At 44.7% G+C, this 14,457-nt stretch overlaps 1 protein-coding gene across 2 annotated transcripts in view; it reads right to left on the bottom strand.

The window, feature by feature from the left end:
• Nucleotides 1-14,221, bottom strand: part of dnai3 (dynein axonemal intermediate chain 3) — a 120,865-nt gene extending 106,644 nt beyond the window's left edge. For both annotated transcript variants that reach the window (XM_072274572.1, XM_072274571.1), the window contains exons 1-2: nt 14,150-14,221; nt 1,018-1,150 (exon numbers count right to left, since the gene is read on the bottom strand). In XM_072274572.1, coding sequence (XP_072130673.1) covers nt 1,018-1,150; nt 14,150-14,155 — 139 coding nt within the window. In that variant the 5' untranslated portion in view covers nt 14,156-14,221. The remainder of the gene's footprint in view (nt 1-1,017; nt 1,151-14,149) is intronic.
• Nucleotides 14,222-14,457: the final 236 nt, after the last annotated feature.

The following is a 14,457-nucleotide window of genomic DNA, read 5'->3' on the forward strand; positions in this document are numbered from 1 at the left end:
AATCGGTTTTGGCTTAATCTTCCCGACTATACTGTACATACACTATTTCTACTTTATATAGGCTGCGTATTTATCATATCATTCCTGCTTTTACTATATGTTAGTGTTAGTTTTGGTTTTATGTGTTATTTGGTATGATTTGGTCGGTTATTTTTTGGGTCTGGAAACGCTCAAAAGTTTTTCCCATTTAAATTAACAGTAATTGCTTCTTCACTTCACGCCATTTTGGCACGAAAGCTTTCACAGGAACACTCTACCTTAGCGGGGGAAATACGGGACAAGTGCGGTTCCGTATGGGACAAACCATTTTAGCCCAATATACAGGATGTCCCAGCAAATACGGGACAGTTGGCAACCCTATGTTCAAGTTCAACAGTGCGTGACAGGGAATGAGGAAAGGTGCAGCTGACTCATATCGTTTCCTTGCGGCCCGGTTGCACATGCTTTGCAGCCCGGTGGTTGGGCACCGCTGCTTTACAGGACCAGCGCTCAGCATTCAATTCCTGCCACTGTCCGTAAGGAATCCATACAACCTCCCTGTAATTATGTGCTTTCCCTCCAGATGCTCTGGTTTCCTCTCATATTGCAAAGATGTACCGGTTAGGGTTTGTTGGTTGTGGGCATGCTGCGTTGGTGCCAGAAGCAAGGTGACACTTGTGAAGCACATTCAATAACTCCAAAAGATTGAGGTTGGGTAAAATACTGAAAGGCTTTTATTCGCTGTACAATACGACCTCCACGGTGAGTGTCTGCCCCCGGACTGAGGGGGAGGGGCAAGGTGAAACACCTTTATACAGGAGTGTGGGAGGAGCCACAGGGGCAGTCAGCAGAGGGGCGTGCCAGACAGTTAACCCAGTTACAACATATATATGGTTTACCACAACTCGCGACATGCTCCCGGAACATTTTTGTACTGTGCTGGTTGTTGACACAAATGATGCATTTCACTATGTTTTGATGTTTCGATGTACATGTGACAAATAAAGCTCATCTTTAATCTTTTTATCTTTAACTCACCAGCAGATTTGGCTTTCCTTGCTGATTTTAATGGCGTCTTGGACTTCCGTCTCTCTGAGTGTTTCGGGAATGCTTTCATATCTTTGGACGTTGAAGGCCTTGAAGTTTGGGAGTCATCTTTCTTGTCCTCAGACTGCAGAAACAGACACAGTGCAAGTTAGACACCCTATATGCAGGGCAGGGTTAAAGGTCACAATGCTCATAACTGCAGTAATAAGGAAAAAAATATCATCATGTAGTGACTCTTCAGTCTATCAAATTGAAGACCTTATGTCTGAGAGTCCCAGGCCAAAGACTGGTCCAGGAGGCCATGAGGTGGCCTGCCCTGGAGTTGGAGGCTTGTCAGTGAGAGTGAATAAGGGGGGTGTGGGTAAGTGAGTGAGAGAGTGTGAATAGGCCTTGTTTTCTGTTATTTTGCTCGTGGTTCTAGTGGTGCCTCTTTCAATGATGTCGGAGGATGCTATCGAGATTCTGCATTTTTGGATTGGACTATTGCGCTTATGGACTGTGGAATTTTTTTCACTTATATGGTTTTTATATTCTGTGTTTTCACCCATTCTTTCATGTTTTGGTGTGTGGGGGAGAGGGTTTAGGGGTTAACATTCTTGTTGAGGTTTGTTTTTTTTGTGTGGGAGACTGGAGTTTGGTGGTCGATATTCTGTTTTATGTGGGGAAATGAGGTTGGGGGGGGGGTCAATGTTCTGTTTTCTGTGGAGGACCAGGGTTTGGTGGTTGATAAGCGGTTGAGACGGGTGCTTACTGATCTGGCTAACAACGGATGGTGCAATCCGGGGTATATTACGATCGAGGAACGTGTTTGCAGACTGGATATTGAACTTTTTACTGTTGGACTTCGGCCACATTCCACTGTGATACAACACTTGGCGGCACGGGAGGTCGTTCCTGCCTGTGGCCATCGAACGTGCAGCTCCCTCCCGTGGAGGGTCAGACACCCTGAGCCAAATAGACTGGTCCTGGACTTAATTTCCATCTGACATTGTTTGCATTTTGGTGTTTGATTGCTGGGGTTTTTGGTATTGCTATATTTATACTCTATTCTTGGTTGGTGCGGCTGTAACGAAAGCAAATTTCCCTCGGGATTAATAAAGTATATCTATCTATCTGTATTCTGTTTTGTGTGGGGGACCGGGGTTGGTGGTCGATCTTCTGTTTTGTGTGGGGGAACGGGGTTTGGGGGGGGGGTCAATGTTCTATTTTGTGTGGGGGGACCAGGGTTTGGTGGTCAATATTCTGTTTTGTGTGGGGGAATGGGGTATGGGGGGGGTTGATATTCTGTTTTGTGTGGGGGACCGGGCTTTGGTGGTCAATATTCTGTTTTGTGTGGGGGAATGGGGTATGGGGGGGTCGATATTCTGTTTTGTGTGGGGGACCGGGGTTTGGTGGTCAATATTCTGTTTTGTGTGGGGGAATGGGGTTGGGGGGTTGATGTCCTGTTCTGTGTTGGGGAACGGGGTTTGGGGGGGGTCAGTGTTCTTATTGCGTTTTGTGGAGGGGAGGGGGTTGATGCTCGTATTGCTTTCCTTCTTTTGTGTGGGGGTAGATTTGACGTTTCTCTTTGAATGACTTCCATAGCTTTTCTTTGTTTTATGCTACCTGGAGAAGATGAATCTCAGAGTTGTGTACTGCATTTCTTCTTTGATAATAAATGGGCCTTTGAATCACAAGATCACAAGACAAAGGAGCAGAAGTAGGCCATTCGGCCCATCGAGTCTGCTCCGCCACTCCACCATGAGCTAAACTATTCTCCCATCTAGTTCCAATTTCCAGCATTTTCCCCATATCCCTTGATACCCTGACTAATTAGATACCTATGAATCTCCTCTTTAAACACCTTCAATGATCAGGCCTCCACAGCTGCATGTGGCAACGAATTTCATAAATCCATGACCCTCTGGCTAAAAAATTTTCTCCACATCTGTGTTTTAAATGGGTACCCTCTAATTCTAAGACTGTGGCCTCTTGTCCTGGACTCACCCACCAAGGGAAACAGCCTTTCTACATCTACTCCGTCCAACCCTTTCAACATTCGAAATGTTTCTATGAGATCCCCTCTTGTTCTTCTATACTCTAATGAATACAGTCCAAGAGCCGACAAACGCTCCTCATATGTTAGCCCCTGCATTCCAGGAATCATCCTCGTAAATCTTCTCTGAACCCTCTCCAACATCAGTACATCCCTTCTAAAATAGGGGGCCCAAAACAGCACACAATATTCCAAATGAGGTCTCACCAGTGCCCCATAGAGCCTCATCAACACCTCCTTACTCTTATACACTATTCCTCTTGAAATGAATGCCAACATAGCATTCGCTTTCCTTACTGCCGATCCAACCTGGTGGTTAACTTTAAGGGTATCCTGCACGAGGACCCCCAAGTCCCTTTGCACTTCCGATTTTTGAATTTTCTCCCCATTTAAATAATAATCTGCCCGATTATTTCTTCTTCCAAATCGTACAACCGTATATCTCTCAACATTGTATCTCATCTACCATTTCTTTGCCCACTCTCCTAAACTGACCAATCTTTTGAGTTGTTTGGCAGAGCACTGTGGGCACGTTATGTTGGAGCTGGATTGTGTTGCAGCACTCGCGGGCTGCCCCGGCACACCTTTGCATGTGTTGGTTGTTAATGCAAACCACACATTTTACTGATGTACACATGATAAGCAAATGAATCTGAATCTGACACAAGGTGCTGGAATTTGGAGTGAAAGAGAAGATCCTGGAGTGTAGCAGGGGTGGGAAAAGAAACTGGTAACAAAGGACGTACTTGTGCTGATGATGAAACAGGAAGCCACTGATAAAGTTCAATAGTGGAGAGATGGGATCAATGCAGCCTTAACTTCTCCAAAGTCCAGAGATTTGATGAACCACTGCTGTTTTGCTGTTGTTGTGGTTGAAATTTAGAGAGTGTTGTAAGCATACCAGGCGAGTTTCAGGGAGTATTTTTATTTTATTTGGAGATACGGAACAGTAACAGGCATATAAGTTAGCAAAAGTGAGTGGGAAGTTGGACGATTGGGAAGCTTTTAAAATCCAACAAAAGGCAACTAAAAAAGTCTATAAGAAGGGAAAAGATGAAATATGAGGGCAGACTAGCCAATAATGTAAAGCAGGATACTAGAAGTTTTTTCAGTTATATAAAGAATAAAAGGGAGGTGAGAGTTGATATTAGACCACTGGAAAATGATGCTGGTGAGGTAGTAATGGGGGACAAAGAAATGGCAGATGAACTCAATGGGTACTTTGCATCTGTCCTCACTGTGGAAGACACTAGCAGTGTGTCAGAGGTCCGTGAGTGTCAGGGAGCAGGAGCGAGTGTCATTGCTATTACAAATGAAAAAGTTCAAGGCAAACTCAAAAGTCTTAAGGTGGATAAGTCACCTGGACCCGATGGACTACATCCCAGAGTCCTGAGAGAGGTTGCTGAAGGGATAACGAATGCATTGGTCATGATCTTTCAAGAATCACTTGATTCTGGCATGATCCCGGAGGACTGGAAGATTGCAAATGTCGCTCCACTGCATAAAGAAGGGAGGAAGGCAAATGAAAGGAAATTATAGGCCACTTAGCCTAACTTCAGTGACTGGGAAAGTATTGGAGTCTATTATTAAGGATGAGGTTTCGAGGGAATTGGAGACTAATGATAAAATAAGTCAAAATCAACATGATTTCTGTACAGGGAAATGTAACCTGATAAATCTTTTAGAGATCTTCGAGGAAGTTACAAGCAGGGTGGACAAAGGAGAGGCAGTGGATGTCATTTACTTGGATTTTCAGAAGGCATTTGATAAGGTGCCACACACGAGGCTGCTTAACAAGATAAAATCCTATGGGATAGATACTGGCAGGGATGCTTTATACTTTATTGTCGCCAAACAATTGATACTAGAACGTACAATCATCACAGCGATATTTGATTCTGCGCTTCCCTCTCCCTAGAGTACAAATCGATAGTAAATATTAAAAATTTAAATTATAAATCATAAATAGAGAATAGAAAATGGAAAGTAAGATAGTGCAAGAAAACCGAGAGGCAGGTCCGGATATTTGGAGGGTACGGCCCAGATCCGGGTCAGGATCCATTCAGCAGTCTTATCACAGTTGAAAAGAAGCTGTTCCCAAATCTGGCCATATGAGTCTTCAAGCTCCTGAGCCTTCTCCCGAAGGGAAGAGGGACGAAAAGTGTGTTGGCTGGGTGGGTCATGTCCTTGATTATCCTGGCAGCACTGCTCCGACAGCGTGCGGTGTAAAGTGAGTCCAAGGATGGAAGATTGGTTTGTGTGATGTGCTGGGCCGTGTTCACGATCTTCTGCAACTTCTTCCGGTCCTGGACAGGACAACTTCCATACCAGGTTGTGATGCACCCTAGAAGAATGCTTTCTACAGTGCATTTATAAAAATTAGTGTGGGTTTTAGGGGACAGGCCAAATTTCTTTAGTTTTCTCAGGAAGTAAAGTCACTAGTGGGCCTTCTTGGCAGTGGACTCTGCTTGGTTGGACTAAGTCAGGTCATTTGTGATATTGACCCCGAGGAACTTGAAGCTTTTGACCTGTTCCACTTGCGCACTTGTAAATTGGGTCGTACGGTCCGCTGCTACTTCTGAAGTCAATAACCAATTCCTTCGTCTTGCTGACATTGAGGGATAGGTCATTGTCTTCGCACCATGCCACCATAGATAGTGGAATGGCTGACAGGCAGGAGGCAGCGAGTGGGAATAAAAGGGCTTTTTTCTGATTGCCTGTCAGTGACTAATGATGTTCCTCAGTGGCAAGTATACGGACACTGTTTTCACATTGTTTGTTAATGATTTGGATAATGGAATTGATGGCTTTGTGGCAAAGTTTGTAGATGATACGAAGATAGGTGGAGGGGTAGGTAGTAATGAGGAAGCAATGCGATTATAGTAGGATATAGACAAATTGGAAAAATGGCAGACGGAAATTAGCATTGGGAAATGTATGATAATGCATTTTGGTAAAAGGAACAATAGTGCAGACTATTATCTAAGTGGGGAGAAGGTTCAAACATCGGAGGTGCAGAGGGACTTAGGAGTCCTCGTGCAAGACTCCCAGAAAGTTAATTTACAGGTTGAGTCTGTGGTAAAGAAGGCAAATGCAATGTTAGCATTTATTTCAAGGGGAATAGAATATAAAAATAAGGAGATAATGCTGAGCCTTGTTAAGACACTAGTCAGGCTGCACTTAAGAGTATTGTCAACTGCTTTGGGCTCCATATCTCAGAAACAGTGTGTTGTCATTGGAGAGAATTCAGAAGAGGTTCATGAGGATAATTCCAGGAATGAATGGGTTAATGTATGATGAGTGTTTGGCAGCTTTGGGCCTGTACTCACTGGAATGTAGAAGAATGTTGGGTATCTCATTGAAACCTACTGAATGTTGAAAGGACTAGATAGGGTGGATATGGAGAGGATGTTTCCTATGGTGGGGTATCCAGAATTAGAGGACACAGCCTCAGAATTAAGCGGTGGCCCTTTAGAACAGAGGCAAGGAAGAATTTTTTAGCCAGAGAGTAGTAAATTTGCAGAATGCTCTGCCACAGACTGTGATGGAGGCCAAGTCCATCGGTATATTTAAGGTTGAAGTTGATTGTTTCCTGATCAGTCATGGCAAAGAATATGGTGAGAAGGCAGGTGCACAGGGTTGAGTGGGATCCGGGATCAGCCATGATAGAACGGCAGAGCAGACTCGATGGGCTGAATGGCCTAATTCTGCTCCTATGTCTTATGGCCTTCTGGTCTAAATTTTTCCAGATGTACCATGGAGGACATTCTAACCGGTTGCATCAACATCTAGCCCGGAGGGGCCACTGCACAGGATCGGAAAACGCTGCAGAAAGTTGAAAACTCAGCCAACTCCATCACAGGCAATAGCCTCCCCAGCATCCAGGACACCTTCAAAAGGCAATGCCTCAAAAACTGGCATCCATTGTTAAAACCATAAAACCTAGCAGCAGAATTAGGTCATTCAGCCCATCGAGTCTGTTCCACCATTCCATCACGACGGATTTATTATTCCTCTCAACCCTATTCTCTTGCCTTCTTCCTGTAAACTTTGATAGAAACATAGAAACATAGAAAATAGGTGCAGGAGTAGGTCATTCGGCCCTTCGAGCCTGCACCGCCATTTATTATGATCATGGTTGATCATCCAACTCAGAATCCCGCCCCAGCCTTCCCTCCATACCCCCTGATCCCCGTAGCCACGAGGGCCATATCTAACTCCCTCTTAAAAATAGCCAATGAACTGGCCTCAACTGTTTCTTGTGGCAGAGAATTCCACAGCTTCACCACTCTCTGTGTGAAGAAGTTCCGAAAAGGCTTCCCCTTTATCCTCAAACTGTGACCCCTCGTTCTGGACTTCCCCAACATCGGGAACAATCTTCCTCAATCAGATCCCCCCTCAGTCTTCTAAATTCCAACGAGTACAAGCCTAGTTCATCCAGTCTTTCTTCATATGAAAGTCCTGCCATCCCAGGAATAAATCTGGTGAACCTTCTTTGTACTCCCTCTATGGCAAGAATGTCTTTCCTCAGATTAGGGGACCAAAACTGCACACAATACTCCAGGTGTGGTCTCACCAAGGCCTTGTACAACTGCAGTAGTACCTCCCTGCTCCTGTACTCGAATCCTCTCGCTATAAATGCCAGCATACCATTCGCCTTTTTCACCACCTGCTGTACCTGTATGCCCACTTTCAATGACTGGTGTATAATGACACCCAGGTCTCGTTGCACCTCCCCTTTTCCTAATCGGCCACCATTCAGATAATAATTTGTTTTCCTATTTTTGCCACCAAAGTGGATAACTTCACATTTATCCACATTAAATTGCATCTGCCATGAATTTGCCCACTCACCCAACCTATCCAAGTCACCCTGCATCCTCTTAGCATCCTCCTCACAGCTAACACTGCCGCCCAGCTTCGTGTCATCCGCAAACTTGGAGATGCTGCATTTAATTCCCTCATCCAAGTCATTAATATAGATTGTAAACAACTGGGGTCCCAGCACTGAGCCTTGCGGTACCCCACTAGTCACTGCCTGCCATTCTGAAAAGGTCCCATTTATTCCCACTCTTTGCTTCCTGTCTGCCAACCAATTCTCTATCTACATCAATACCTTACCCCCAATACTGTGTGCTTTAAGTTTGCACACTAATCTCCTGTGTGGGACCTTATCAAAAGCCTTTTGAAAATCCAAATATACCACGTCCACTGGTTCTCCCCATCCACTCTACTACTTACATCCTCAAAAAATTCTATGAGATTCGTCAGACATGATTTTCCTTTCACAAATCCATGCTGACTTTGTCCGATGATTTCACCACTTTCCAAATGTGCTGTTATCACATCTTTGATAACTGACTCCAGCAGTTTCCCCACCACCGACGTTAGGCTAACCGGACTATAATTCCCCGGTTTCTCTCGCCCTCCTTTTTTAAAAAGTGGGGTTACATTAGCCACCCTCCAATCCTCAGGAACTAGTGCAGAATCTAATGAGTTTTGAAAAATTATCACTAATGCATTCACTATTTCTTGGGCTACTTCCTTAAGCACTCTGGGATGCAGACCATCTGGCCCTGGGGATTTATCTGCCTTTAATCCCTTCAATTTACCTAACACCACTTCCCTACTAACATGTATTTCGCTCAGTTCCTCCATCTCACTGGACCCTCTGTCCCCTACTATTTCTGGAAGATTATTTATGTCCTCCTTAGTGAAGACAGAACCAAAGTAATTATTCAATTGGTCTGCCATGTTCTTGCTCCCCATAATCAATTCACCTGTTTCTGTCTGTAGGGGACCTACATTTGTCTTTACCAGTCTTTTCCTTTTTACATATCTATAAAAGCTTTTACAGTCAGTTTTTATGTTCCCTGCCAGTTTTCTCTCATAATCTTTTTTCCCCTTCCTAATTAAGCCCTTTGTCCTCCTCTGCTGAACTCTGAATTTCTCCCAGTGCTCAGGTGAGCCACTTTTTCTGGCTAATGTGTATGCTTCTTCTTTGGAATTGATACTATCCCTAATTTCTCTTGTCAGCCACGGGTGCACTACCTTCCTTGATTTATTCTTTTGCCAAACTGGGATGAACAATTGTTGTAGTTCATCCATACAATCTTTAAATGCTTGCTATTGCATATCCACCGTCAATCCTTTAAGTGTCATTTGCCAGTCTATCTTAGCTAATTCACAACTCATACCTTCAAAGTTACCCCTCTTTAAGTTCAGAACCTTTGTTTCTGAATTAACTATGTCACTCTCCATCTTAATGAAGAATTCCACCATATTATGGTCACTCCTACCCAAGGGGCCTCTCACGACAAGATTGCTAATTAACCCTTCCTCATTGCTCAAAACCCAGTCTAGAATAGCCTGCTCTCTAGTTGGTTCCTCGACATGTTGGTTCAAAAAACCATCCCGCATACATTCCAAGAAATCCTCTTCCTCAGCACCTTTACCAATTTGGTTCACCCAATCTACATGTAGATTGAAGTCACCCATATAACTGCTGTTCCTTTATTGCACACATTTCTAATTTCCTGTTTAATACCATCCCCGACCTCACTACTACTGTTAGGTGGCCTGTACACAACTCCCACCAGCGTCTTCTGCCCGTTAGTGTTATGCAGCTCTACACATATCGATTCCACATCTTCCCCGGCTTATGTCCTTCCTTTCTATTGCGTTAATCTCATCTTTAACCAGCAATGCTCACCCACCTCCTTTTCTTTCATGTCTATCCCTCCTGAATATTGAATATTCCTGAACGTTGAGCTCCCATCCTTGGTTACCCTGGAGCCATGTCTCTGTGATCCCAACTATATCATAATCATTAATAACAATCTGCACTTTCAATTCATCCACCTTGTTACAAATGCTCCTTGCATTGACACACAAAGCCTTCAGGTGCTCTTTTACAACTCTCTTAGCCCTTATACAATTATGTTGAAAAGTGGCCCTTTTTGATGCTTGCCCTGGATTTGTCGGCCTGCCACTTTTACTTTTCTCCTTACTACTTTTTGCTTCTACCCTCACTTTACACCCCTCTGTCTCTCTGCACTGGTTCCCATCCCCCTGTTGTGAACTAACCTCCTCTCGCCTAGCCTCTTTAATTTGATTCCCAACCACCAACCATTCTAGTTTAAAGTCACCTCAGTAGCCCTCGCTAATCTCCCTGCCAGGATATTGGTCCCCCTAGGATTCAAGTGTAATCCGTCCTTTTTGTACAGGTCACGCCTGTGCCAAAAAGAGGTCCCAATGATCCAAAAACTTGAATCCCTGCCTCCTGCTCCAATCCCTCAGCCACGCATTTATCCTCCACCTCATCACATTCCTACTCTCACTGCCGCGTGGCACAGGCAGTAATCCCGAGATTACTACCTTTTCAGTCCTTTTTCTGAACTCCCTTCCTAGCTCCCTATATTCTCCTTTCAGGACCTCTTCCCTTTTCCTACCTATGTCATTGGTACCTATATGTACCACGACCTCCGGCTCCTCACCCTCCCACTTCAGGATTTCTTGAACACGATCAGAAATATCCCGGACCCTGGCACCAGGGAGGCAAACTACCATCCGGGTCTCTGGACTGCGTCCACAGAATCGCCTTTCTGACCCCCTTACTATCGAGTCCCCTATCACAACTGCCCTCCTCTTCCTTTCCCTACCCTCCTGAGCTACAGGGCCGGACTCTGTGCCGGAGGCACGGCCACTGTCGCTTCCCCCGGGTAAGCTGTGCCCCCAACAGTACTCAAACAGGAGTACCTATTGTTAAGGGGCACAGCCACCGGGGTACTCTCTATTACCTAACTCTTCCCCTTCCCCCTCCTAACCGTGACCCACTTGTCTGCGTCCTGAGGCCCCGGTGTGACCACCTGCCTGTAACTCCTCTCTATCAACTCCTTACTCTCCCTGACCAGACGAGGATCATCAAGCTGCAGCTCCAGTTCCGTAACGCGGTCCCTTAGGAGCTGCATCTCGATGCACTTGGCACAGATGTAGACGTCCGGGAGGCTTGGAGACTCCAGGGCCTCCCACATCCGACACCGAGAACAACAAACTGCCCTCACACTCATACTGCCCCTCTCCTCAAATAACAGAAAATGATGCTGTGATTAATCAGGAACCTATCAAACTCCATCTTAAATATAACCAGTGACTTGGCCTACACAGCCATCTGCAGGAAAGAATTCCACAGATTCACCACCCTCTGGCGAAAGAAATTTTTCCTCATCTCTGTTCTAAATGGGTGTCCCTCAATTCTGAGCCTGTGTAAAGAGTTGGGAAGTTGATTGGTGAAATAGATAAAGGGCTGGAGAAGGGGGAAATCAGATAGCAGAGGGTAGAGGGTCCATCCATGCTCATGCCTTTCACATAATATTATGGGCTCTTATCTTGTTAAGCATCCTCCTGTGTGGCATCTTGTCAAACACCATTTGAAAATCCAAATAAACAAAAGCCACCGACTCTTCTTTGTCGATCCTGCTTATAACTTCTTCAAAGAATTCCAACAGATTTGTCAGACAAGATTTTCCCTTAAGGAAACCATGCTGACCAAGGCTTATTTTATCATGTGGATCCAAGGACCCAAAACCACGTCCTTAGCAATCAACTCCACCATCTTCTCCACCACTGAGCTAACTGGGCGTAGCATCCTTTCTCCTGCCTCTCTTCCTTCTTAAAGAGTGGAGTGATACTTGCAATTAACCTGTCCAGAGGAACTTTTCCAGAATCCAGTGATTCTTGAAAGATCATTACTGATGCTTCTGCGATCTCTTCAGCCACCTCTTTCAGAACTCTGGGGTGTACACCATCTGATCCAGGTGACTTTTTACCTTCAGACTTTTCAGCTTTCCAAGCACCTTCTCCTTAATAATAGCAACAACACTCACTTCTATCCACTGACCCTCACACATTTTTGGCATTCCGTTAGTGTCTTCCACAGTGGACTGGTGCAAAATACTTACTAAGGTCCTCTGCCATTTCTTTGTCCCCCATTTCTATCTCTCCAGCTGTCTGATATCCATTCTCATCTCTCTTTTACTCTTTATATAGCCAAAAAAATGCTTGGTACCCACTTTTGTATTATTGGCTAGCTTAGTTTTCTACTTCATCTCTTCTCATTGCATGGCATTTTAGTTGCCTTCTGTTGGTTTTTAAAAGCTTCCCAATCCTCTAACTTTCCACTAATTTTTGCTCTATTATATGCCCTCTCCTTTGCTTTTATCCTGTTTTTAGCTTCCATTGTCAGCCACAGTTGCCTCATCCTCCCTTTAGAATGCTTCTTCATCTTTGGGTTGTATCTTTCCTGCACCTTCTAATGTTCCCCCAGAAATACTAGCCATTGCTGTTCTGCTGTCATCCTTGGTGGTGTCCCCTTCCAGTCAATTTTGGCCAGCTTCTCCCTCGTGCTCTGCGATTCCCTTTACTCCACTGTAATACTGATACATCTGACTTTAGCTCCTCCTCATATTTCAGGGTGAATTCGATCATATTATGATCACTTACCCCCTAGGGTTCTTTTACCTTAAGCTCCCTAATCAATTCCAGTTCATTGCACAACACCCAAACCAGAACAGCCTTTCCCCGAGTGGGCTCAGGCACGAGCTGCTCTAAAATACCATCTCAAAGGCATTCTACAAATTCCCTCTCTTGGGATTTTCAATTTTCAAATCAACCGGATTTTCCCAATCTACATGCACATTGAAATCTCCCATGACTATCATGACATGGTCCTTCTGAGATGCCGTTTCTATCTACCATTGTAATTTGTAGCCCACATCCTGGCTTCTGTTTGGAGGTCTGTATGTCACTTTCATCAGGTTATTTTTAGCTGAAAATCCACGAGGATTTTACATCTTCCAATCTATGTCACCTTTTTCTAAGGATTTGATTTTAGTATTTACCAACAAAGCCACTCCACTCTCTCTGCCTGTCTCCCTGACCTTTCAATACAATGTATATGCTTGGATGCTCCCAACTATAATCTTTCAGCCACAATTTGGTGATGCCCATGATATCATATCTGCTCATCTCGAACTGCACCACAAGATCATCTATCTTAATCCATATACTGTGTGCATTCAAATATAACACCTTCAGTCCTGTATTCATCACTATTTTCGATTCTGGCCCCTGTTACACTTCAATTCGTCCCACTGATTGCAATTTTGCCCTATCATCAGTCTCTCCTTCCTCACAGTCTCACTACCTACTGCACCTACTTGTATACCAATTGCCCCATCTTCAGTCCTATCACTCAGTTTCCCAAAGCCCCTGCCAAATTAGTTTAAACCTTCCTCTGCAGCTCTAGAAAAACCAGCCTGCAAGAATATTGGTCCCCTCTCCGGTTCAGGGGTAACGCGTCCCTTTTGACCTCCACATTTTCCCCATTAAGGATTAAGGACTGCCCGATAACCCAGGACATGCCCTCTTCTCTTTGCTACCATCAAGGAGTTGGTACTGGAGCCCAAACACACACACACACACACACACACACACACACACACACACACACACACACACACACACAACGTTTCAGGAACATCTTCTTCCCTCCACCATTAGCTTTCTGAAAAGATCTTGAACCCACAAACGCTTCCTCAATAATTCTCCCTCTTTTTGCATTACGTATTTAATTTATATATACTTATTACAATTTATAGTTTTATTACAATGAATTGCAATGTACTGCTGTCGTAAAACAGCAATTTTCATGACATACGTTGATGTTGTGAAACCAGCTTCTGACATATACTGAGGTACAGTGAAAAACCTGTTCATACAGATCAAAGCATTGTATTATTCAATGAGGGAGAAGAGGATAAAACAATAACAGAATGCAGAGAAAGAGTAACTAAAAACAAAGTGCAGTGCAGGCAGACGATAAGGTGCAAGGTAGATTGTCCTACAGTTGTGTGGAGGGAAGGAGAGGGGCACTGCAGGTCAGAGCCAGTGTCGGCCACTCGTCTGGACTTCGATCTGGTCCTGAAGTGCGGGGAGACCCGGCCAAGCGTCACCGGGGTCGCTGAAACTCTCGGAGTAAAGCCCATCCAACTCCCGGCTGCTGTGGCTAAGTGGCCCCGGGACACTTACGTTCATCCTGGCCGCCACAGCCGTTGTCGGCCTCCCGCTCCAAATTGACCACCGCTCCCTTCCGGCGTCCTTGGTCTCCAGGGGTGTTGCTAGGTGTCGGCGACGAGCGCTGCTGATTGGCTGCCACGGCTAGTGTACGCATGTGCGATCCGCGGAATTCCCGGGATATTGGGGGTTTCGGGTTGAATGTTTAAAATAGTTTTTAACAGACTTAAAATTATCTTTACTGCTGATATATCATTACGCAGGTTAATCTGGTCATATTTCCATTCCCACACCACAGTGGATTCCTCATTGCAAATCGTTCT

This window comes from Mobula birostris, chromosome 12 (genome assembly GCF_030028105.1).
Source record: "Mobula birostris isolate sMobBir1 chromosome 12, sMobBir1.hap1, whole genome shotgun sequence".
NCBI classification, from domain to species: Eukaryota; Metazoa; Chordata; class Chondrichthyes; order Myliobatiformes; family Myliobatidae; genus Mobula; species Mobula birostris.